This window comes from Lactuca saligna, chromosome 9 (assembly GCF_052625555.1).
Source record: "Lactuca saligna cultivar CGN05327 chromosome 9, ASM5262555v1, whole genome shotgun sequence".
In the NCBI taxonomy this organism is placed as follows: domain Eukaryota; kingdom Viridiplantae; phylum Streptophyta; class Magnoliopsida; order Asterales; family Asteraceae; genus Lactuca; species Lactuca saligna.
In genome coordinates this window covers 2,572,391-2,597,941 of record NC_136425.1, presented here as the reverse complement: position 1 = coordinate 2,597,941, position 25,551 = coordinate 2,572,391, and the positions used below count along the sequence as shown (strand labels likewise).

Here is a 25,551-nt window from a genome sequence, read left to right as displayed (position 1 = left end):
ACAATAGGGAAGGAAAAGGGTTCATTTTTGTACCTCAGAATGAAGATCCTTGCTTGAATAACTCAGAACAATAACCTTCCTTGGTCCTTGCTGGAACTCTTCTCCTTTCTTGCAAAATCACACCAAAAAGCTCAAGATAACTCTTCCTCTCACTCTACACACTCAAGCTCGCTAAGGTTCTCACTTATGGGAAAGGTAGTCGCAATTGAAGGCCATAAGTGCCTTTAAATATGGTTCGGGCCCAAAGATTTAGGGTTTCTGCCAACAGCGCGGATTCGTCGAGTCGCCTCATCGACTCGTCGAGTCCATTCATTAATCTGAGTCATCAGTCGCGACCTTACTCGACGAGTTGAGGCGTCAACTCATCAAGTCTCTCTTCTTAACTCAAAAGAAAAATACTTGAATTATAATACCTGGAAATCCGGATGTTACATTTTATTTTTTTATTTCATATGTTTCTTCATCAACAAATGTTGCTACAATTATAAAAAAAAAAATAATTTGCTAAAATATAATACAATAGGAAGTTTGTTCACATTTAGCCATTGAACTTTTTAGAGGAAAACGAATTTTCGATTTTGTTCATATTTAGTAACTAAACTTTTTTTCGTTATCTATTTGTCACTAAACAATTGAAACTGTTCACATTTTACCCTTATGACCGGTAACAGCCGGTCATAAGGGTAAAATGTAAACAGTTTCAATAGTTCGATGGCAAATAGATAACGAAAAAAAGTTTAGTGACTAAATGTCAAAAAAATCGAAAGTTCGTTACCCTTTCAAGTCATTATCCCTTTCTTAAATAATCTTTCATTTTGATTTTATTTTTCCATTGTATTAGATTTGCATAGGTTTTGTGGTGCTGCCCCAAACCCCTTGACCCTCTCGTAGGAAAATAATATTAAAACATGTAGTTTATCAGCAATTAGCATTTTATAAATAATTAATTTTGTGAAGTTATCATATATTGATATTGAAGAACCATGGGAAAACCGTGACTCCACATACCAACCAACAGTTTGGCGAAATGCCAAGCGAAGGCATCTCAAAAGCGAAGAAGAGTCAATCAAATCTTATCAAACTCTAATACAATATTAGCTTCACATGCAAATTGAATTGAGATTTAATTTATAGTATTAAATTGTTATCCAACTAAAATCGTGGACGAAAGGTTTTGATCCAGTTGACATTGAGAAAAGTTAGGTCAAGAGTCAATAACAAAAAGCAGAACGGCTCTTCTTCCTCGTGATGAACTAGGTCCAGGTCTCAATGAAACACCGACTCATTGACCCTTTCAATTATTCTCTGCCACCTCATTTACAACTTTATTATTATTAATTTTAAAAAAAAAAAAAAAAAAAGTTTTTCGGTCACTTCCTAGTTCCTCCACGCGTTTACCATGTCATCTATAAATACCAAGGCGTTTCGCTTCATTTCTCATCATAATAAACCAGGTCCTTCGAGAACAGAAACCCTAAATAGCTCTACCTAAGTTTCCGTTCTTGAAGCATCTAGAGCTGGAGAGTTCAAATTAGTCTCTTTTTCATATTGTTCATTGAAAAAATGGCTCGATCTATCTCAAACGCTAAGTTTCTGTCGTCCTTCCTTGTTGATCAACTCTCCGTTGTTGCCAGGTAACTTACTATTAATTATGGATCATGTTAAAACTTATAATTGGTGTATAAAATATGTAAATTCAACGATTTTAACTTTCGTCATAGTTCCTCTGTTTTTTTCATCTTTTATGGTATGGCGATACGTTACTTGATTATTTTGTTGAATTATTCATTTATAGACGTGGATACGCGGCAGCGACATCAAGTGTTAGTGTATCCGGGAGCGTTAGGGGAAGTGGAGTTGCAATGATGAAGAAAGGAGGCGAAGAGTCGAAGAAATCGAGTACTCCATGGGTTCCAGATCCAGTTACAGGTTATTACAAGCCAGAGAGTCAAACGAATCAAGTTGACGCTGAGGATATGTGTGAACTGCTTTTGAAACAGAAAACTGGTAGACACTAATTAAAGATAATTTGGATAATCGGTCAAGAAATTAAAAGATGACGACGAATTAAAACACGATAAATCTCATTCATTGAATATGCATTATCATATCATGGCATAATTTCACAACACATACATATACATTATACCTTCTTCAGCAACACAAAGGATTTGATCCGCTATAGTATAAATGGGACTAGCTATCTGATATTCGTTTTACTATTATTAATTACCATATTTGTATCATTCTAGAATGAAAAATCACTACTTATTAATTACTTACCTTTTATCATTCTCGTTACGGTCATTTTCAACTTTTCCGGTATCCACGTTTAGAGCAAATTAGATGCAAGTCCAGCGCTTCTCCATGTAAAGTTTAATTGGAAATTAATGCATATTAAAAGCACCTCTGTTAAAATCACTATAATTCCAACTTATGACGATCTTAAAAGAACCATTTAAAGTCGGATCACAATAACACATTCATTAAGTTCGAGATGCAATAGTGTTTGGTCGACATGTGGCGTGAGGTGGTTTGCTTGTATGGAACATGTTTTCTTTACATGTGTGAGCCATCCACCATACATCGTATGTGTGCGAGCTTTGATCCTCGACAACAATAATTGGGACACTTGCCCAACATTTTATCTAACTCAAAATAAAATCTTTTTAAAACTAGGAATAATATAAAACGATTCCATCATTATTTATTTATTTATTTATTTATTTATTTTACTTTTTATCATTTTGGCAATTACATAATTAAAAAAAAAAAAAATCTTTTATGTAAATTTTAGACGATTTGACCATTTTTGGTTGTTTGCTAGATTTGTTCAAAATTACAATTGATCCGGTTCTTAACTATACCCGGATGATAAATTTGCCACTCCATGCTCTTGGTTCGGTGAATATCATCTATTTTAGTGTTTATCAATAGTACGTGGTAACAAATGAGAACTAATGAATCATATCTTTAATAAGAACCAGAAAGGTTACCCCCGTTACGTGGGGGCCAGAAGCTTTCAATGTTGTTTCCGAATCGATAAATATGACAGACGTAGAAAGTGCAATGATGAAAAGCTCGGGTTTCGCCCCAGACCGTTTTTTTTTTATATTTTTATGAAAAAATGTAAAAGTTTTGACTAAAAGGACCTGAAATGTTAAAATGGCTAAAAAATTAAATTGGTAGGAGTTAGCAACTTTTTCGAAAAGGGATCAAAGTTCTCAAACCATTAAAGTTTTGTGATCAAACTTTAAATATTAAAATATTCATAAAAAGTGTAAAATTATTGATTGCAATGACAAAAAGTGTCAAACTGACTAAAGAATAAGGAACAAAGTTGCCAAAAAAATATATTATTTCTAAGATTCATTTCTTTTATATATATATATATATATATATATATATATATATATATATATATATATATATATATATATATATATTAATTGGTCTAATCACACCTACAACCAAAATGGAAATCGATTGTTTAGAATCTTGTCTCAATCATTATTCATCATCTGTTCATCTGGTTTCCCCAGGATATGACAAACAACTTGCAACATGGTCTTTACATTGTTAGTTTGTTAGGCGGATGAGAGTGGAGGTGCTAAAGAGCTCGTTAGCACTCGCTAAGAAAAAAAAACACTGCCCTCTAGCTTTCCCTAGGGGACTCACTACCTTTAAGCTCGTTAACGGCATAACACCTTTAAGCTCGTTAACGGCATAACGAGAGGAGAAAGAGAACATTGATTGAATCTTATTGGCTATTGGTTTTTCTTTAAAATCTTAACCAATCAGCGTGAGTTATTTCAAACTCTTTTTTATTTCATTTGGATGGAAGTTACAAAATCACCAATTTATCTTTTCTTAATAGTTCACGTTTTAATGGAAGTTTCTAAATTACATCCTTATCTTTTCTTAAAAGTTCACTTTTTGTTTGAAATATATAGATAAAATGTATATTTTTGTTGTAAAAAATTAAAACATTAAGAACTTGTTAAAATGTCAAATAAATTCTTGTGTAATATTATGTCATATTATTTAAATCAAAAAAAATGTGTGTGTAGCATTAAAAAAAATGAATAAAGTAATTAAATTAAATTATAAAAGAAAATAAAAAATAAAGTTCTAGGATTGTTACCGAGTTCTAAGAGTGTTACCACTAGACACTCCCTACCAAATGTTAAAATATGTGGTTGAATGGAGAAAAATAAGATGTCACTTGAAGAGTTGATATGTCAAAATAGTAAGAGTATTACCAATCCTCTTAACCATATGTATGTTTTTAAAGACTTCAATTTTTCTTTTTTTCTTTTTGAAAACCGGCTTTTATCATTTGTTTAATTTGTCGTCAAACAAGCCCATACGGTGAACATCAACATATATAATATAATAAGCAAAGTTGATAGAAGATAAGAATATGTGAATAAAATAACTAGACAAAATCATTTGGGTTTAAGCCATACATTTGGTCTTTAAAAGTATAATTGGTCTGTGTGGGCCCCATGTCATTAGTTAGTTAATATGTTGGTCATCTTATCGACGATTTGGCAATTTTGTTGTTTAACTACTTACTCATTAGTGGATGTCCAACTAATAGATAATGTCATTTTGTTAGAGTATAATAAGAAAGGAAACACATGACAAGGCGGTCTTTCTCTTTAGAACGTCATTTTCAAATTAACATATTATCTTAAAATGCCATATTATAGAAAGAGTGTGTTTTCATAGCTGAGCATGGAAAACTTTCAACATGGAATCATAATGTGAAGAAAAACAGAATAGTTCAAACAAAGATTACAATTAATGACATGTTTGGGATTCTTTTTCAAAAACAACTTATTAACTTATTAACTTATTGGCTTTTTGAAAAATTAATAAGTAAAAACGGTATTTGGCAAACTCAACAGCATTTTTCAAAATAGTTTTTCCATAAGGTTCAAAAAACACTTTTTATTAAGCATGTAAAACTTTGTTTAAACTGCACAAATGGTTATTGTGATTTGCTGAAAATTATCACTTTTGTCTAAAAAGTTTTAGGCTAGCACCATAGGTCCAATGTTTTCAGTTTGTTGCGAGTTTGGTCCAATAATTTTTGGGCTAGCACCACTCAAGAACATATTCCCCACTACCATCGTTGGACCACCATCCATCACCACCACCGTTTGCCACCATCATAATCTGCTGCCACCACCGTCTGCTACCTCCATCTCCGACTAAATTTTTTCTACTTTATCTTCGTCTAAAAAACATCCCAGCAACAAAAACCATACACAAAATATGGGTTTGTTCATGAGTTCAACCATCTGCATCTATAGATCGCAAAACCTTTCTCGGATCTGTTCATCTCCGCCACACACCCAAAAATCATCCCAGGAATGGATTATTCCATTTTCGATGTTAATGGTTAAGAATGTCTAGGTTTTGTCAAGCTCAAAAAAGGTTTTGGGTTTAAACCACTAGTAACTCATTTTGATTCTCGTAAAAAGCATAAGATTGACGAAACCAATGTTTTGAAACTCAAATCTTCACCGGATTCGTCGTTTCTAACCTTGAATCAGACGACATGCTCAATTTCTCCACCATTTGAAGGTCTGGTTTCTCCACCTTGAACCAGATCTTGTTTGTAGATCTGACTGAAGGTCTGTATATGGCTTATGATGGTCTTGTTAGGAGATAATGATAAAGATGATGATGATGATGTGGAAATCGAGTTTTTAGGTTCCCTAAATCATTGTTTCAATCGGTAAGATACTTATGGTGATTTCATTTCCTTGTAAGATATGATGGAAAAAAATCGAAAATTTGGGTTGTAAAACTTATAGAGGTGAAATAGGTTATATGCTTGATATAATGGTTTGTAAGCATCAGGCTAGAATATTAAGTTCAAGATCTGGGATAATATTCCTTATTACAAATTGTCAGTTTAAATTTTGGTGTTTACGATTGTATGAGGTTTGAATAACATCGGAGTTTCCAAGAAACAAGAGAGAGGAGAGTGAATATTGGCTATCTGGAACCCGAGAGAGAGAGAGAGAGAGAGAGAGAGAGAGAGAGAGAGAGAGAGAGAGAGAGAGAGAGAAGTATTTTCGTTTAATCATAAAAATATTTAAATAAATAAATAAACTAAAAAACCAAAAAACAATGGTAAAATCATCATTACAAAAAAAAATTAAAATAAATTGGATCAAATTCGCAACAAACTAAAAACTTTGCACCTGTGGTGCCTGTGTAGTTTTTGTCTTTTTGAATGGTTGTTTAATCAAAATAACTTCAAAAAACATTTTTTAAGCAAAACACTTTTTACCTTATTGACTTATTGGTTTTTTCACTATAAAAACTAATTCAAACACATTTTAAAAAACTTCTTTTACCACCACTATAAGTCAATAAAATCATTTTTAGAGTTCAAAAAGCACTCCCAAACACCCCTATATTATGAACTTAACCATCCCTTCTTCTGCTAGAACATGTATATTTTATAAGACATTGGGGTACCCTAAAAGAGAATAAAGATTTCGTTATCAGTTGTTGTAAACCCGATAAGATACCCGAAACCCGACGGGAAAACCCGAAACCCAATGGGGCGCCCCGATAAGATACCCGAAAGTTATCGGGGCGGGTTTGGGAATCCATGCCCCACCCCGAACCCGCCCCATTGCCATTCCTAATTTCAGTACATTTATAGCGGTGTGATTTACTCCCACATGAAGGTATAAAATGGGCTGTTCTCATATGATACATTTTACCAATTTTTTTAAGATGTTAAAAGAAACTCTCAAAGGGCGCAATAGCTTGCATAGCTTGATTTGTTGTACCAGAGGGATAAATACTTGGACCCACATTTACGTTGTGAGTTTAAGTAAGGATCTACCATAGTTAGATTGTGGGTTTAAGGAGTGCTTCAAAGATCATCAAAAGAATCAAGATTCAAACTACTTTGTAATAGGTCTAATTTTGGGTAATGTCATAAATCTCTTGTATTCATAAAGGGGCTCATAGTGTTGACAACTCTCATGGAAAAGAGAGCACTGTTATGATATGCAAAAGTTGTACGAATAGCACAAGAAGTTGAGCTAAAATAAAGGTTCAAACTGAACAGTGTAGGCCATTCAACAAGATCGACAACGTTTTGTTCCAAAAAGCATGCGTATTTCAAATAGCATAATTAATACCATAAGACTTTTAGATGCTATATTGATCCCCAATCTCACACTTACAAAATATAAAAATATAGACTCCTCTCTATGCATTTGCTACGAAACATCATTAATCTTTGTCAAAAAGATAAAAAAAAAAAAAAAAAAAAAAAAAAAAAAAAAAAAAAAAAAAAAAAAAAAAATTAACAAAGATCCAGAATGGTAGAGGCATCAATAAGGTTATAAAATTATGGAGGAACAATTTAGATCATCAAGTGTACAAAATTTAACTAAAAGAACCCAACATGGATCAATGACGCATAATTCATTTACACATAATTCGCAGGGGTGCAAGAAAACATACTGGGAATTAAAACATACAATGGAAAGAGGAAAAAAAGCTAAAGAAGAATGATAGTCTGTCTCTACGTGTAATTGAAATTGCAGATGATCTAATCTCTAGATTGAAGAAACAAAAGGGTTTCTTCTAATCTTTGTCGATTGCTTACCTCGAGGGTCGTCAACAACGCCATTGCAATCCATACCACATCCACATTGCGGACAATCCTCAAAATTATCGATCGGAAACCCAGCTGACGCAATGCCAACAGAAAAACCAAGCTCGTCTTCTGATGTATAAACCTCGACAATGTTGAGCCAAAAGAAAAACACCTTGACGCTAACCCCAGTAAGATCCTTTAGCCTACCTTTCGATATGATCCCACCAATAGTTGATTTGTATTTAAGGTCATAGGCACCTTCGAGAGAGAAGCTACAAGAACCGTTGAAGAAAGCTTTGAATTTTCCGGTGGATTTGTCGAGTTCGTAGCCGATGACGCCTATAGGGAGAATCCCCTTCGGAAACCCATACGATTGGATGATTTCATAGGCAGTGAGGTTGCCATTGTCTCCGTCGTCTGTGGCGTCGATTAGAGATGAGACTGTAAAGGGTGAAAACAGGAGGATGGAGAAAGTGAAGATGATGATCGAAGACATCAGTGAAAATCTTTTAAATCTAGGGTTTTGATGGGCAATTTTAGTTGTTAATTTGGGGGACTTTATGTGCTGTCAATTGCCAGCACTTGGGGGCGATGAGATCGGAATGCTCAGAATATGATCGGAAATTTCGTCATTCGAAAAAGGTTTTATCTTTTACTATCCGCAACTTTGATCTCCCCAACCAACTAGAAAAACACTAAAAAAGGTAATTAAGAAAATTATAAATGGGCCATCTTTTGCAAATTGGCTTGTGATAACCATATAGATCACGTATTATATTTGTTCCTTTTTCTTCAAAATTCCAATTAAAATTATAAATCATAAAGCTATCTTCATCTTCAAATAAAAAATACCAAAAAAGATACTAATAAAATCTCATTTAAAAAACAGATTAAAAAAAAAGTAGTTACAAATAAAACTATTAATAAAAGGTTTTTAGCCTAGCATTATCATAGGGTGGATAAATGTGGAATTAAGTATTAAGTCTTAGTGTATATTATGATATTTGTAATTCTCGGTTAAAAAAAAAAAAAAAAAACTATTTATTAATAAAAAAAAATTAAAAATAAAGGAAAACTATTTATTAATAAAAAAAAATTGGGTTCGAGAGTGGGCTATGTTTAGAGTTTATACTGTAAAACTATTGGCCCAGCCCATTTTAGGAAACCCTCCTTCCCAAATCCCAATCTCTACACGCATCCTCTCCGTAACGGAGATCCAGTTAATCTCCGATCAAAGTTTCTGCAGAAGCGCCGATCATATTTATTTAATTTCTGTCACGAGAAGTTAATCGTAACAATGGCTCGCTCGTTCTCGAACGCTAAGCGCCTCTCATCTTTCTTCGGCGACCAGCTTTCCGTTGTTATTTCCAAGTAATTTTTACATGATTTTTATCGTTCTGTTTATGTTAAAAAAGCAGATGTTTTGATGTGCGTGAGTCGTTATTACAGATCCTACTGTTTATTAAGATCCGGATATATCAATCGATCATTGTGTTTGTAATTGTTTTGCAGGCGTGGACTTGCTGCTGCCCCACAGAGCGGTGCATTGGGCGGCGGCGCTGCAATGATGAAGAAAGGAGGTGAAGAATCGTCGAAATCGGCTTCTAGAGTTCCGGATCCTGCTGTAACCGGCAACCTCAGGCCAGAATTCCGATCGAACCAGGTTCACTCTTTTTTGAACTACACCCATCCGTTCTCTTCTCATGTGAATGTTTACAAGTCACAGATCCCTTCGATGTTCTCCTTTTACAATAGATTCGCTACGGTTGCGGCTCCATATGTTGCGAGTCCGTCAGCTAGTCACGCTCGGCCGTTATCTCCCCATCTTTCTATCTATAAGCCGCAGTCTTCTTCGATGTTTTCCATTTCCAATAGAATCGCTGCGTGCTTTCTATCCGCCGTATCATTGTTGTTCTATCTTGTCTGTATGAAAACTGGTTTGATTTGCTTCACCTACAATAGTTTCTATCAAATCTTCTTTGGATTGGCTGGGTTCACCGAGTTGATTTGCTATTCCTCAATTCCTCTCATCCTTCTCCACATCCTCCATGCAGTGAAGCACTAAAATTACAAAGGAAAGGAAAATGAATCCTCAAATCAAGAGAGCTATACATGATGATGGGTTTTCCTGTGTACTCCATTGATGTTAGTGTCTGTTGTTTCCTTGATTTCCTGCAAAGTAATAAGTATATGCAAACCTCTAGTACTTTTTATCTTTTTATTGGCTAAATAAGTGTATGCTATGCTTGTTTCATGCAAGTGAAGTCTATAGCAAAGTAAATGATTTGTATGGAACAAGAACTCTTTTTGCTCATCTTGCTTCTTGGTAGAAATGTAACCACTTGAATCCGTGTGATAGGAAGCTAATAGAATTTTTTGTCTATAACATAAGCTAACTATTGATTGGGTTTTATTATTGTACATTGAACTTGTGATATAGGCATTTAACCTTGAGAGGCTTACTTATGCTACTTAATTTGCATATTGTTTAAGTTAGAAATTTCAACTGATCTAAGTAGCGCTGATTATAGCATGGTTTTAGGTTATAAAGCATCAATTACATGTTAATAGCTTACAACGTTGAACTTTTTAGGGCTGATCTCTTATAGCTGCTTTGGGTATTCTTTATAATCAATAGAGTAGGCGATTCAATAGATCTAGTTTAGTTGAGTTGGGTATATCTTATATTTGTTGTTACGTCTTGCATTTGTTTTTGAGATTTTTAGTGAGGTTAAATGGTCTTTAGGTCATTGGTTTTATGCTCTGCTGCTGTGTTTTGCAATTTGGGTCTCTCAAATGATGTAAAGTGTTGTATGTGTTTTGGTTCCATCCAAGTTATCTTTTAAGTTTTAACTAAATGCAAATTATACACCGATTTTGGTGTAAGTTTTGTGCTCATCGTGTCAGTTATAGCAAACCATAAGGACCAATCATGTAATTTTGTTTATACTAAGTTAGCTTTCCAGGAAGTATCACTACTTTGTGCTTCTACTTGACCCCCTTTGCAGTGAGGTCCTTTATATTAGTAGCGATACGTACTTGTGAAATAAGTTTGTATACATGTTTTTAGAATAATTTTATTTGGTTTGGGATCAAAATAGCAAATGGAGGGGTCTTCTTGAGTTAAGCCTCAGGTATCTGTGTGATATCCGTTGTAAACTTCAACTGAGATCGTTAAGATGAGGATCTTACGCATGACCCTTTTTCATTTTGGAAATGGTAATCATAAAATCAGCTCTTTAATGAAGTGGTTTCTTCTGTATGAGTTGTACTTTGATTATAAGTCATATTTACAAAACAAATTGAACTTGAACTTTAACTTTAAAAATGTAGACGAACACGAGTCCAAGTTTCCAACATTAAAGAATAAACACGTGCAACACTAAAAAACTTCCACTCATAATCTACATTCATCTGTGCACAATGTATCAATATTTTTAAACCGAGTAATGAAGAATTTGTGTTGTTGTACTTTAAGAAAGAATCAAGTGTCTTAAGAATTTCTCATAAAGGACAATATTGGTTTTCACTAGCATGCTCATATATCCCGTTGTTTTGGTTACATGTTGAGGATCGAATAGGAAGCAAAGCACTAGGGATGAGTAAAAACCGAATTGAAACCGAAAAACCAAAAAAAAAAACTATATAAACAAAACCGAAACCAAAGCAATAACCGGCGGTTTATGTTTGATTTTTACAAAAACCAAAAATAACGGTTTGGTTTGGTTTTAACTTATAAAATCGCCCATAAAAACTGAACCGACCCACATATATTATTTATATTATGATTTAAACTTTTAGTTTTAAATTTTAAACTTTATCTCTTTAATACTTTATATTTATTTTCAATAAACTGTTAAACTTTGATCTTTTGAACACTTTTATGTTATTGTAATACTAGAATTTGTACTTTTTATTTTAGTATATTTAAAGCAGATACAATACTATTTATTGCAACGTATTTTTACTAGGTTTGAAAAAAAAAAAAAAAAACAAAACAAAAAAACAAAAACAAAAACAGGAGCTCATAAACCTACGGTTTAAAATCGAAATCCCATAAACCCATCCCGGAAATTCGAAAAACTGACCCATGCAAAAACCGAACCTATATGGTTTTAAAAACCGAAAAACAAACCCAAACCGACCCATGCTCATCCCTACAAAGCAGTAGCAAAAGATGTGAAACTAAGGGGTCGTTTGATAATCGTTAACTGAATTATAGCTGATTGGGTTAGAACTTTTGACTGAGTTAACTTCTAACTGAAACTTGATGTTTGAATTTGCATCTGATTAAATGTACAAAATGATTATATTACGCTCAAACAACATTTTTCGCACTCAAACAAATACACTTTTATGTTTTTATATAGCTGATCAACATAAGTAAGGGCTACAAAATCCACTTCTAATACAACTCAATGCCTAGATTATCAACTGTTTTAACATAGAACTCCTTGCATGCATTTCACGTGAGGAAAAGTTCATCAATTTACACAATTGTTGAGGCAAGGTTCATCAATTCACACCATTTTGACTCATCCCATTTCAAATCAAGAAACAGGTGGAAGCTATTGAAAATAGCAACATTACAAATCAAAATTCACAGCAATTTGAACCATACGAAAACAGCAACACAAATCCAAATTCACAGCAACATCAACAGCCCCAATTGAAAAAATTCTCAGAAAAAAATCATCAATAGTTCGATTATAAGACAACAAATCGAAAAAAGAACACAAAAAAACAACAAACTTGAACATCACAACAAGAATCCAACATCCCAGCAAAATTCGAGCACAAAAACTTGCAGAAAATGGGAACGAAAAGTCACCTGTAGGGAATGTAAGGAATATTAGTGGTTTCCGGTTGAGTGGTGGAAGGAAGCTGACATCGTCGAACAGCAGATCGGAGTGATAGCAGCAGGTCGTCGATGGTTTTTCTTCATGTGGAAGCGTTCAATCGTAGGGCAAAATTAGAAGGTTGAGTATTTATCAATTTTTGTCCCGATCCGGCAAATGAAAAGCGAGAACTGAATCAGCTCCAAAGCTTGGACCGAGTCCACATCTTGGACCCAGTGCATGATCGTAAAGACCATATCAAACATGCTGATTAACTTTTTTTGGACCAAATCCCCTGGCAGACCTAATTAGAAGCTAAATCAAACAGCTCCTAACTAAATTAATGAATTCAATTTGGCTTAAATTGTAATCAACTTTTTATTTGAAGTTGCGGATCAATTTTTTACAAGTATAGTAATGCAACCAAATTTAAATATTACGATTTTTATAGTTATACATCCAATCCAATGTTGTACAAGAATAATGTTTTTAAATTTATTAAATCTTTTACAATTATAGCCTTTATGTTACTTTACTTTATCAACCGTGCTATACATAACCTAGTGTAAAATATATCTTTATTTTATAATGTAGAACTCACTAACTGGCATTTTGAATCGATACCTACTTTTCATTTTTCATTTTTCATTTTTCATTAATATTTCATATTCAACTTAGTGTTTCAATTTAGCATAACACAATATATTTATAAAATCTAAACCCTAAACCTGACATGATAATTAAACGGATCTGATTAAGGTAATGATATCTCAAACCGTTCAAGTTTCAATCCTATATGAGGATTACACGTTTGAAACCCTCCTAGTTGTTATATTAAAATAAACATGATAAAAATAGTAAGACATACATATCTCAAATACTTATCAAAATTTTGTTTGATATTACAGGCTCGAAAAGATCAAAGATAACCTATAACAACTACACTCCATAAAACAAAGACTAATAAAAATGGAAGCCTGAAATTGGAAGGAAAAGAGATGAACATTCACTTGAAGATTATATTAATTCATCTTACTAATCAACTCATTGATTTGATCTTCACGATTCCCAGAGTCACCACCATCCTTGTATGCCTTCTTCTTACCCTGCAACGCCTTCTCCGGTTTATTCAGATTGAAAGGACACAAAAAACTGCACACCTCCTTGAAATGTGGACCCACATTCGCTATCTCCTTCACTATGTCTTCTATGCATATGATTCCATGTTCACTCATTGCCTGCAATAACCACCATTAACTCACCTCAATATTCATCCTAAATATTTCCCCCAAAAAAAAAAAAAATTAAAAAAATCATGCATACCTGTTCAATGATGTTGTTGTCTGTCAATGGAAATACTTGTTTGTTGATTTTTGCCAACCCCTTCTTGTATATCAGCTCATTCACACTCTTCAGGTTAGGATACCTTTCAAAAGCATAAACAAAAAATTAAAATTAAAAACAATCTGTCCAAATTAAGTGCTTAACTCATTAAGCCCATTAAGTCAAAAAGACATAAAACCCCTTTGATAGACTTGCAGTGCTACTCACCCATAAGTGACATACGGCTCGACTTTCTGTAAAATTTCCATGATTCTATCATTTGCCTTGACAAAAACACCAGTAAACATTCTCCTTAATCTCAGTGAGTACAACAGTTTTCTTGTCTGTGGATGCATGTCATTTTTACTGAAAATTAAAGCCAGAAAATGTAAGCAAAAAATACGAATGATAATACTGAAGAAATAAAATACTACATTGTAAAAAGTATATAAAAGATCACATACCCCTGTATACGTATTACAAAAAGGAGTTTTGATTGAGGAAATGTTGATGCTTTTATTGGTCGTTTTCCTCGATATTTCATTTTTATCAGATCAGACTCCTGGATAAAAGCAACAAGTGAATGTTTAATTATCCGAGTGTTTGTCCATTAAACATACAAACAATAGAAGAAAAATATTATTTGAAAATGTTTACTTTATCGCGGAATTCCCTGATAAACTGTTCGGGCTTCTTGATGACAAAATTATCACTTTTAGACTTTTTCACCCTTTGCTCCAACTGCTCTTTCCTTCTATTTGCCCAGTCTTCATTGCTTTTCCTCTTCTTTAATACAATTTCTGACACATAATTGAGAGGCTTTGCTTCTTCATCAGCCATTATGGTTGATATGCTATCTGATAAAGCCATGTACCCAAAAAAAATATCAAAACCAAATCAGTCACAGAATCGAAACCAACTCAAAATTCAACATGTTGGTCTTATGACATCAAAAAGTTTGCACTCAGGTTTTCTTTCTATCACTTGATCCAAAAACATGGTTGAAGACAAGAGAAAAAGCTTTTCGTTTAAAACCTAGAAGAGGAGGCTTTTCACAAAAATATCCAACAACCAAATGCGTACAGAGGAATTGCACTCGAGTTGTCGCTTTGTCTGGCTAATAGAAAGTAAGAAATCAATACTTATTCGACTCTTTCTTTAGGAATAACAAACACGACTGAAATTGGAGTTGGAATTCGAATTGCCTAAATCCCTTCTAAACATAAACCCTCTTTTTACAGCTACCGATAAGTTCTACACGTTTTTCAGTTCTCCAACTTAATAAATGAGATATGAGCTTATCAGTACACTAACCAAGCAGATTATGCATAAACAACTTCATTAGTCAAGCAAAAAAAAAAAATATGCTTATCGTTTCTCTTGTTCTTGTAATTTGGCATTAGGGTTTCAAAACTTTCAGTATAATTGGACGGCAACACAAACACAACAGGTTGAGGATTCAAAAGGTAGAAAAACTTACCACGAGAAATCAACAGGTTGAAGATGAAGCCGAATGAGAAGCAATAACAGACAAGCCGGGAGAAGCGAGTCCTTAGGTGGAAGCGGAAAGACGGAAAAACTTTAGGTTTTCAGTATGATATTGGACTATTGGGAGGATGGACTGAACAAAATCAGCCCAAATTAAAACCAAACCCAATTTTACCCATTCCTTAAACTGTTGGCTTTTCCATGGCCCACGACCCACAACTAGATCTAAACAATAGGTCGTTCCTTCTTTTCTAGATGATTTAGTAGGGAAATGAAACACATTATTATGGTCGAAATAAAAAAATGGGATTTTTTTTTATTTTTTTCATTTTAAAATTATCTTTTAGAATATATACAGTGTAATATTCTATTAGAATATTTCACGTATTTTTCAAAAAAAAAAAAACGAGATTTTTTTTTATATTTTTTTAGTTAATTCAAGTTCCAAAAATAATATTTAAAAAAAGAATTTTTAGATTTTTCCATTTATTTGCATTTTCAAATTATTTTTTAGAATATGTCAGTGTAATATTCTATTAGAATATTTCACGTATTTTTCAAAAAAAAATGGGATTTTTTTTATTTTTTTATTTTTTTTAATTAATTCAAGTTCCGAAAATAATATTTAAAAAAAAAAGAATTTTTGGATTTTTTCATTTATTTTGCATTTTAAAATTATTTTTAGATTTTTCCACGTATCATCCATCAATCCACTTATCTCTTTTTTGGAGCTTCTCTCCCTTTGTTTCCCGCTCAATCTTTTCCAATCCATTCCCTAAATCCTATAAAATTTGCTAAATTTTTAATTAGATTTCATTCTTCGTATCTTTATTGATGATATTACGGGATTCGTTTTAAAAGAGGTTAGGGATTCAATTTAATTAAGCTTTTAAATCCAAATTTCTGAAATCTCGATATCATCTACTGTGACGATTAACTGACTGTCATATTTCATAACAAATCAAAGTCCAATCGATCGATTCTCGATAAGGTCGACATGCCTACATCAAGAATCAATTGAAATCGATTTATTGTATGCAACTGATGATGCATGATCTCAATAAGATTGAAGATAGGAAAAATGTAAGAAAATTGAAGATGGACATATTTTGGACTTGTTATTCAATTGAACTCATATTTGATTTATGTTTTTAACTACTGACTCTTTCCTTCCTCTGTATTGATTGAATTTTTATGTGTTGATGTCATAATACTGCAGATAATGAAGGGATCCTAATTTCAGGTAAATTGCATTTGATTAGTCTATTGACAACTATAAGATAAATGATCGTTTTCTCATTTTGTAGCTATGTAATTCCTTTCCTCCATCTCATTTTATTCGGTAATCCTCTCTCATTCAACCGATTGATTTTATATGGTTTAACTATAAATATTATTTATATGAGTATAATCTACATTCTTTGGTTTTATTCGTCGTGTTGATGGGGATGGAGGCAAAACCTGTTGCATGAGAAAAGTTCAGGAGGTACAATCAATATTCGGTTGATTTATATATTTTTATATTTTTAATTTTATCCATTTTCCTAACTTTTTAGGAACTCTCAAGAATAAAGTTGATTCACAAGGATGACAGTCCTTCTGGTCCTAATCATTTTAACCTCTGGAACCTTCTTTATACATGAAAATTATAAGATTTTTTGATGATTTTGTATACAACTATCAAAATTACAAGATATTAATTGTTTCTTTATATGATTTATTTTGAACTTTATACATGAAAACTGTAAGGGACCATCTGTTACTTTATTTAGAGATGGACTATTGTTGCAATTTTCAAAACAAGAAATGATTTATTTTAGCCTTCACAATTAATAGCAACATAGTTTTTACTTTTCCATGTTATTTTATAAATAATGAGATGTAAGTATATTATAAGATCCTACTTTCCTGCATTATACTTTATATCATCCTACTTTTTACCAATCTGTCACTTTATTTAGAGATGGACTATGGTTGCGGTTAAAAAAAAAAAAAAAAAAAAAAAAAAAAAAAAAAAAAAAAACATTTATGTTAGCCTTCACAATTAATAGCAACGTATTTTTCACTATTCCAGCTTATTTTATAAATAATGAGATGTAACTTTCTTGCATTATACTTCATATCATCCTATTTTTTTACCAAACTACACTCCTTTTTTTTCATAAATTTTACTTTTTCAGTTTCTATCGAGATGTAAGAATTTTTTTTTTGTGTTATAATTGATAGTTTACCTACTATTATTGTTTTTATAGCATCATACTAACATGAAAAGTACTTTATAACATAATACTTTCCAGCAAATTTTAAGAACAATTTTGAAAATTGAAATGATAATTTTACCCATACAGTATACATCAGTGTTATAATTTGATAAAAATATTATTTAAAAAAATTTTTAAAAAAATTAAAAAGAAAAAAAAGGAGTTTCTTATTTATTGATATCTAAGGCATTGTTTAGTTCATTACTACACATATCTACAACCTTGATCAAAGTATTTATTAACAAATTTTTACAAGGTACAACACTTAGTAAATTTTTCTTAATAGTTATTGTATTTTGAAAGTGCGACGTTGTAATAAGAACAAGTGAAGATTACCAAAGACTTATTTTCATCCATATTTAGGCTTTATAGTTTGATAAAAATCTTATTTTTAATGAAATAACCATTTTACTCTTGTCTTAATTATACAAAGTTAAAACCCAAAATTTATAAATATTAATTTATTATATCATTATACAAGTTCAATTCTATTATGAATAACAAAAATTAAGTATTATATATTCATTTTAAGTATTTAAATTGATTTGACTACCAAACTTTGAAGAGGAATTACTTATTGGTCTGACTTATTTGTTATTTTTTTATGATTTTAATCGTCATATTCAAATAAAAATCCTCATCCATACATAATCGGCTTTCCACCATTTTTCTTGAACTGAAAGGAGTTTCAAGATCATCCATATGAGAAGAACAATTGATCATGTTGCCATAACACTGTGATTGTAGGATGCTATAAGACATAGATAAATGAAAGTACATTTCTAAATCTTGTGTTTATCCCAAAAGGAAAAGCACATATTTATGTTTATGTTTGCTTGACCCATTGTAGGTCATAAATGAAGACTCAAATCTAATTTGGAATGAGAGTTTTAACTTTGTTTTTGAGGAAGGTTTACATGATTAACTTATTGTTGAAGTATGCCACCATGACACATTTGAGAAATAATGCACATTATATATGAACAAAAAAAGCAAAGAAGTAAACTTTTGTACTTTATCCGAATAAATGATATAACACAGGGACTAAACCTGTAATTTACTACTATATGAAGGACTACATGTGTATCTACATTTTGATAGTAACGAGAGTTATACTAGAAAGGTAATATGAAGACAATATTCAAGTTAGGGGTGCTAATTCAGGAAAACTTATCTTAAATCTCAAATGGTTAGCCACACTAAATTGATAAAACTTAACATCCCTTAGGCGCTGTTTTTCTGGCTAATAAAGATATTATCGGGAAATATGTGCCAAGGGAATGTGCATTTGAAGCTGTTATATTGGACATATGTTGTTATTAACCCATTCTCTTACAACTTTTCAACGATGTTTGTGGAAAAAGTTCTTAAATATGATTTAGGGGTTGAAAATGGTGATTGATTTGTTGGATAAGGTGTCTAAGTCCATAACTATTTCTGGTATGTACTTGACCCGACCCGGCATGGTCCATTTGGGTTGCATGGCACTATGCAATTGGATAGACTAAATGAGAGAAATAACACTTGGAGATTATTAATATATTATAAGTTCTAATATATTAATAATATTATTTGATTAGTTTGATCAAGAATTAATTTAGAATTAATTAAGTGATCAAAAGATAACTAATTAAATATATGGGTTGATTAAGTAAATCATCCATATCTTGTATAGTGGGCTAAAAGGCTCCATGGATCATCAAGTTGGGTTCCACCCATAGGATGCTCCATGGATGCTCCATGGGAGTTACAAACCCATGGGTCATGAAAATGAAGAGTCATGACACATTAGGGTTTAACCCTAGGTGTGTCAACACTATATAAGCAATATGATCTCCTCCCAAATCGGCTACACACTAAGTAATAGAGGGCTTGGCCGATTTTTGTGAAGTGTGTATTCTCTCATAAGTTCTTCCAAGAGCATTTGGTGTTGTGTGAAGCATTTGAGGCATCACACTTGGGGTGCTAGGCTCACAAGGTTTCAAGGAACACAAGCAACAACAAGGTAAGTTATTCTATCTATACTTTATGTTAAAATTGTTCCCCATGTATGCTAGATAGGAATATAACCTTGGAATTCAACTTTGCATGAAAAATTAGACAAACATAGATCCAAGGTTATTAGGGTTGCATGTACACTTAGGAAGTGTTAGAATGCTCAAAACCCATCAGTGATATCAGAGCCTAGGCTTGTTTGTTCTTATTTGTTCTTAAAAGTTGAAAACAGAATCGGAAATTTGCTGTCTGCGAATGGACTCGTCGAGTCTATAGGGGGGACTCGTCGAGTCCATGTGTATCTTCAACCAACTCGGCGAGTCATGTTCATGCACTCGGCGAGTAGGGTCGAATGAGTGCAGAATTTCGATTCAGTTGCTGGAAATGAATTAGAAACATTACCCTAAACTGTTTTAGTAAATGTAAACTTGTTTTTGGTGGTGTAATGTCTTGCTAATTCATTTACAACAACTAGTTATCAAAAATTACAAAGTTTTATGTAATTTTTTGATTGTGTTCATATTCATGTTCTTGTTCTTATGATGTTTTAGATGATCATAGGAATTATTTGTAACCTATTTGGTAGTTTAATTCTTGATCATAATGTGTTTTAATGGAGTCCATAACTTATCCTTAAGTTATGGAAAACCAAGAGTCACACTTGAGTTAAAACCATTAAGAAAACACAAGAGTTATAAAAAATGAAGAGTCTTCATTTTATGACTCTATTAAACTCATAAGTTACAAGAAATGAAAAGTTTTGAAAGTTACAAAACTTGCCCTCAAGTTTTGGAACAAGTAAAGTTAAGTTAAAACTTTAGTTCCAACCCCTAGAATTTTAAAAGTTAAAATTCAACCCTTATACTTATATTATGATAATTTAATAATTATATATATATATGTATAAGAATAAAGTCGTCTTACCGCTAGTACGCCTCATTCACGAAGCCGGTCTATAAGGTGGGTATAAGGTTGTTGCCTATAAAATGGTGACTTAATGGGTGTATATTCTCACCCACCGCTTGCTTGACTGGTGGAGGGTCGTTAGCCGAACGGGTAAGACAAGGACTTATAAATTCTCATTCAAAGTATGATGAATATATAAAGTAACTAAATGTTTATTAAATTCCCAATCTTAGTTACTTTAGGAAAAATGTGAATAAGGTGCTAATCCATGAAATTACACTTTACACTTTGTCTGAGTCGTTGGTGGAGCGTGTGTGGTTAACCGGCACACTAACTTGGACTTAACAAGGTAGGTAAAGGGTGACTTAAGGTTTATTATAGTATCGGTGGAGCGTGTGTGGTTTACCGGCACATCGATTGAGTGATAAACTTTAAAGGTACCAAGTGATTTGCATGGTTACTTCACACCTCGTTTTGTGATCCTCGGCATCCCAGTCACAAAACCTGGAGGGCACTCCCGAGATCGAAACATGCCTTTGAAAAGTTCATTGGATCTCAAAGAATCTAGGAATTTCTAAAACCAATAAAAACTAAATATTTAATATTTCGGTTTTCGTGGTGGAAATTGGTGAATCGTCATTCACCTACCTTTCAAATATGGTATAGCTTAGATTACGGCATACCTCTTCTAAGTTATATTATATTGTGATTGGATCCTAGCCTTAATATTACATTTGGGTGTTTTATTAAGGACTCTATTAAATCTAAACTAAACTTGTTCTTCTTTTTCAGATGTCTTCAACTAATGCTTCTGGCTCGAATCCTAATGGCTCCTTTACTCTTATGAGTCTATGTGGGAAAGTCACCTTTGATGGATCCAACTTCAACAAATGGATCAGAAACATCAGGATGATTACCCGCTACGAGGACAAAGAATATGTCCTTGACAAGGAGCTTAAGGAAATTGACGAGTCCACTGCAACTCCCCAGGAGATCGCTGACTTTCATGCTCATGAAAGAGATGCAACCAAGGTGGCTTGCATCATGTTAGCCACCATGACAGCTGAATTCCAAAAGTCTTATGAAGACTTCTACCCTTATGAAATGCACCAAGATTTGATGGAAAGATACCATCAAAGTGCACGACAAGAGAGGTATGAAGTCATCTGCTCCATGATAACAACCATGATGAAGGACGGAGAGTCCGTCACGAGCCACATGCAGAAAATGCAAAGGTATGTGGATCGTTTGCTGAAGCTCAATGTGAACTTCCCTGAGGAGCTTGCAATAGATATCATTTTGCACTCCTTACCATCGTGCTATGATCAATTCCGCATGACATATCACATGAACAAGGAAGAGGTCACCCTCAACAAACTTCAGGGACTTCTCAAGACCGCAGAAACAGGTCTTAAGGGGAAGTCGGTTGCTATCACTCCTACTCCAGACACAACTCCGGTCTTGGCAATCGGGCAAAGTCGAGGGAGGAAGAGAAAGAGATCTTCAAAGGGTACCAAGGCTCGGACCCTTGATGGCTCTTCTTCAAGTGGAACCAAGAAAGGTTTCATTACTCCTTCTTCTTACCCAAAAGAGGCTGAATGCTTCTATTGCCATGAAAAAGCTCATTGGAAGCGGAACTGCCCAAAGTACCAGCAAGATGTGAAGGATGGGAAAGTCAAACCCAACCATGCAGGTATTTACACTATCATTTCTAATAACTCACCCCATTCGAAATCTTGGGTCCTTGATACAGGTTGCGGTATTCATATTTGTTGTGACTTGCAGGGACTAGGAAGAAGTGAGAATGTGGAGCAAGGAAGAATAAACTTAATCATGGGGAATAGGAAAGTTACACCTGTCACCAAGATTGGAGTTTATACTTTATCGCTAAGTAGTGGGTTAAATTTAGATTTGAATAAATGTTGTTATTCGCCAGAAATGGCAAGAAATATTATTTCCTTTCATGCATTGTACAAACAAGGTTTCACCTTTTCGTTTGATAATGAAGTTGGTTCGATTAATGCTTTCTTTAATAATGTTCTTTATTTTAAAGCATTACCTTGTGATGGTGTGTATGAAGCTGTATCTATTGTAGATAACTTAGGAAATAATGTTTTGTGTATTGATTCTACTAATAATAATAACTTGGATAAAGCATCATTATGGCATTGTCGTCTTGGACATATAAGCAAGAAACGCATAGGCCAACTCCAAAAGGATGGAGTCTTGGAGTCGTTTGACCTAAAGTCAAATGATAGTTGCGAATCATGCTTACTTGGAAAAATAACAAAGTCACCCTTCACAGGCTCGTGTGAAAGGGGTGAAGGTTTGTTGGACCTTATACACACGGATGTGTGTGGACCATTCAAACATGCCACTAGGGATGCTAATCGTTATTATTTGACTTTTACCGATGATTACAGTAGATATGGATATGTCTACTTAATCAAGCATAAGTCAGAGACTTTCGAGAAGTTTAAGGAATTTAAACAGGAAGTCGAGAATCAATTGGGCAGGAACATTAAGATGCTTCGATCCGATCGAGGTGGTGAGTATCTTAGTTCAGAGTTCCTCGACTATCTAAAGGAATGTGGGATTGTCTCACAATTGACACCTCCCAGGACACCGCAGTTGAATGGTGTGGCTGAGAGGCGTAATCGAACCTTGTTGGACATGGTTCGTTCCATGATGAGTCGAGCTTCGCTACCAATCTCATTCTGGGGGTATGCCTTAGAGACTGCCGCCCATATCCTCAATCTAGTCCCTACAAAGAAAGTTGCCAAAACTCCTCACGAGATGTGGACTGGTAAAGTACCTAAACTAGACCACATCAAGATTTGGGGATGCGAGGCTTTCGTGAGACGCGAGACTCATGATAAGCTCGAACCCCGAAGCGAGAGGTGTATTTTCATCGGCTACCCACAGCATTCCTTTGGTTACCTCTTCTACAGACCTAGTGACAATGTGGTCTTTGTAGCAAGAAGAGGAGTCTTTCGAGAAAGAGAGTTTATAAGCCAAGGAGACAGTGGGAGGCAAGTTGATCTTGAAGAAATTCAAGAGTCAAGTGGTGAAGGAACTTCAAACTCTAGCCCTCAACTTGAGGAGGAAACTCCTGTTGAGCCAATTGACGAATCTGTACCTCTGAGGCGTTCCACGAGAGTTAGGAGTGCACCTGAGCATTACTATGGATTCTATATTACTGCAGAAGGTGAGACACTTATTAGTGATGAGACACTAGTAAGTCAAGATGACCCTAACAACTACGAGGAAGCCATGGCGGGCCCCGAGTCTGCCAAATGGAAAGAGGCTATGGATAGCGAGATACAATCCATGTATGACAATCAAGTTTGGAACTTGGTTGAGAATGTACCAGGTCGAAAGACTGTAGGGTGCAAATGGGTTTTCAAGAAGAAGACCGACATGGATGGTAAAGTACACACTTATAAGGCTAGACTGGTTGCAAAGGGCTTCTCTCAAATTCCTGGAGTGGACTATGATGAGACCTTTTCTCCGGTAGCCAAGATTAAGTCTATTCGGGTTCTGTTAGCCATAGCCGCATTTCATGACTATGAAATTTGGCAAATGGATGTCAAAACCGCTTTCCTTAATGGAAAGTTGGCTGAAGATGTTTACATGAATCAGCCAGAGGGTTTTGTCAGTAACGAGTACCCTAATAGAGTGTGTAAGCTTGAGAAATCCATTTATAGATTAAAGCAAGCACCTCGCAGATGGAATCTTTGCTTTGATGAAAAGGTCAAGGAATTTGGCTTTTCTAGGAGTGAAGATGAATCTTGTGTATATGTCAAGGCTAGTGGGAGTATAGTTAGCTTTTTGGTATTGTATGTGGATGACATACTACTCATAGGAAACGACATTCCAACCCTGCAGGAAGTAAAGTCCTGGCTTGGAAAGTGTTTCGCTATGAAGGACCTTGGTGAAGCTGCCTATATTTTGGGGATAAGAATCTTGAGAGATCGGAGTAAAAGACTAATTGGACTTAGTCAAAGTACCTACTTGGAGAAGGTTCTGAAGAGATTCAGAATGCAAGACTCCAAGAAAGGAGAGTTACCCATCCAGAGTAGCGCCAAGTTGAGTAAGACACAAAGCCCTAGCACTGAGGCTGAGATAGCAGAAATGAGTCGAATACCTTATGCTTCGGCTGTAGGTTCGATCATGTATGCTATGACGTGTACTCGACCTGATGTAGCCTTTGCCTTGAGCATGGTTAGCAGGTTTCAGGGGAACCCTGGCAAGGCACACTGGATTGCGGTAAAGAATATTCTCAAGTACCTACGAAGGACTAAGGACTGGGTCCTTACCCTCGGTGGGAGTGATGACTTGAGAGTTGTAGGGTATAGTGATGCTAGCTTCCAGACTGATAGGGATAACTTCCGCTCTCAGTCGGGCTGGGTCTTTACCCTAAATGGAGGAGCAATTTCTTGGAAGAGTTCCAAGCAAGAGACAGTGGCAGATTCTACTTGTGAATCAGAGTATATTGCAGCTAGCGAAGCGGCAAAGGAGGCGTTATGGCTGAGGAACTTCATTGGAGACCTTGGAGTTGTACCAGCTATTAAAGAGCCGATGGAAATTTTCTGTGATAGTGAAAGTGCTGTTGCCTTAGCCAAGGAACCAAGGGATCACGGGAGATCCAGACACATCGACAGAAAATACCATTTCATCAGACATCGGATCGAAGAAGGACTCCTCGTGGCAAAGAGGGTATCATCAGATGAGAATCCGGTAGATCCCCTCACGAAGGGACTGACTCGGATTAAGCATCTCCAGCATGCTCGGAGCATAGGGCTGAAGGATGATATTAGATTTAGTAGTTAGATAATCTCGAAATTTGTAAAGTGTAATTGACATTTGATGATGAATAAAAGTGTTTTATTTATGAGTAAAGTGTTGCTATCTCTTGTCGATCGTTTACTATATTTCTTTTGCATGTTTTGACTTCCAGAATAATTTTGTTTGGTATAACATATTATTCAAACCTCCACAGTCGGTCATATGTCGGAAGTAGGTATGAATCAAGACTGTCATGTTTGGTTGTAGAGGTCTGGGACAAGGCTACAACAATCATGAGTGCTCATAAGTT

At 34.3% G+C, this 25,551-nt stretch overlaps 4 protein-coding genes across 4 annotated transcripts; 2 read left to right on the top strand and 2 right to left on the bottom strand.

The window, feature by feature from the left end:
- The first annotated feature begins 1,428 nt into the window (after nucleotides 1–1,428).
- Nucleotides 1,429–2,292, top strand: LOC145018227 (protein SENESCENCE-ASSOCIATED GENE 21, mitochondrial-like). The gene is made up of 2 exons (XM_078976128.1): nucleotides 1,429–1,634; nucleotides 1,796–2,292. Exons 1-2 carry the CDS (start codon nucleotides 1,564–1,566, stop codon nucleotides 2,016–2,018), a joined length of 294 nt encoding a protein of 97 aa, XP_078832254.1. The 5' UTR covers nucleotides 1,429–1,563; the 3' UTR covers nucleotides 2,019–2,292.
- Nucleotides 2,293–7,427: 5,135 nt separating this feature from the next.
- On the bottom strand, nucleotides 7,428–8,338 carry LOC145014013 (uncharacterized protein At5g01610-like). The gene has a single exon (XM_078972365.1). It carries the CDS (start codon nucleotides 8,136–8,138, stop codon nucleotides 7,602–7,604), a length of 537 nt encoding a protein of 178 aa, XP_078828491.1. The 5' UTR covers nucleotides 8,139–8,338; the 3' UTR covers nucleotides 7,428–7,601.
- Nucleotides 8,339–8,806: 468 nt separating this feature from the next.
- On the top strand, nucleotides 8,807–9,901 carry LOC145018431 (uncharacterized). The gene is made up of 2 exons (XM_078976326.1): nucleotides 8,807–9,013; nucleotides 9,155–9,901. Exons 1-2 carry the CDS (start codon nucleotides 8,940–8,942, stop codon nucleotides 9,705–9,707), a joined length of 627 nt encoding a protein of 208 aa, XP_078832452.1. The 5' UTR covers nucleotides 8,807–8,939; the 3' UTR covers nucleotides 9,708–9,901.
- A 3,434-nt stretch (nucleotides 9,902–13,335) lies between these two features.
- Nucleotides 13,336–15,417, bottom strand: LOC145018486 (Ribosomal protein L30/L7 family protein). The gene is made up of 6 exons (XM_078976364.1): nucleotides 15,284–15,417; nucleotides 14,461–14,660; nucleotides 14,268–14,365; nucleotides 14,032–14,169; nucleotides 13,804–13,906; nucleotides 13,336–13,718 (listed from the first exon to the last, which is right to left on the bottom strand). Exons 2-6 carry the CDS (start codon nucleotides 14,641–14,643, stop codon nucleotides 13,503–13,505), a joined length of 738 nt encoding a protein of 245 aa, XP_078832490.1. The 5' UTR covers nucleotides 14,644–14,660; nucleotides 15,284–15,417; the 3' UTR covers nucleotides 13,336–13,502.
- Between the last annotated feature and the right edge of the window lie 10,134 nt (nucleotides 15,418–25,551).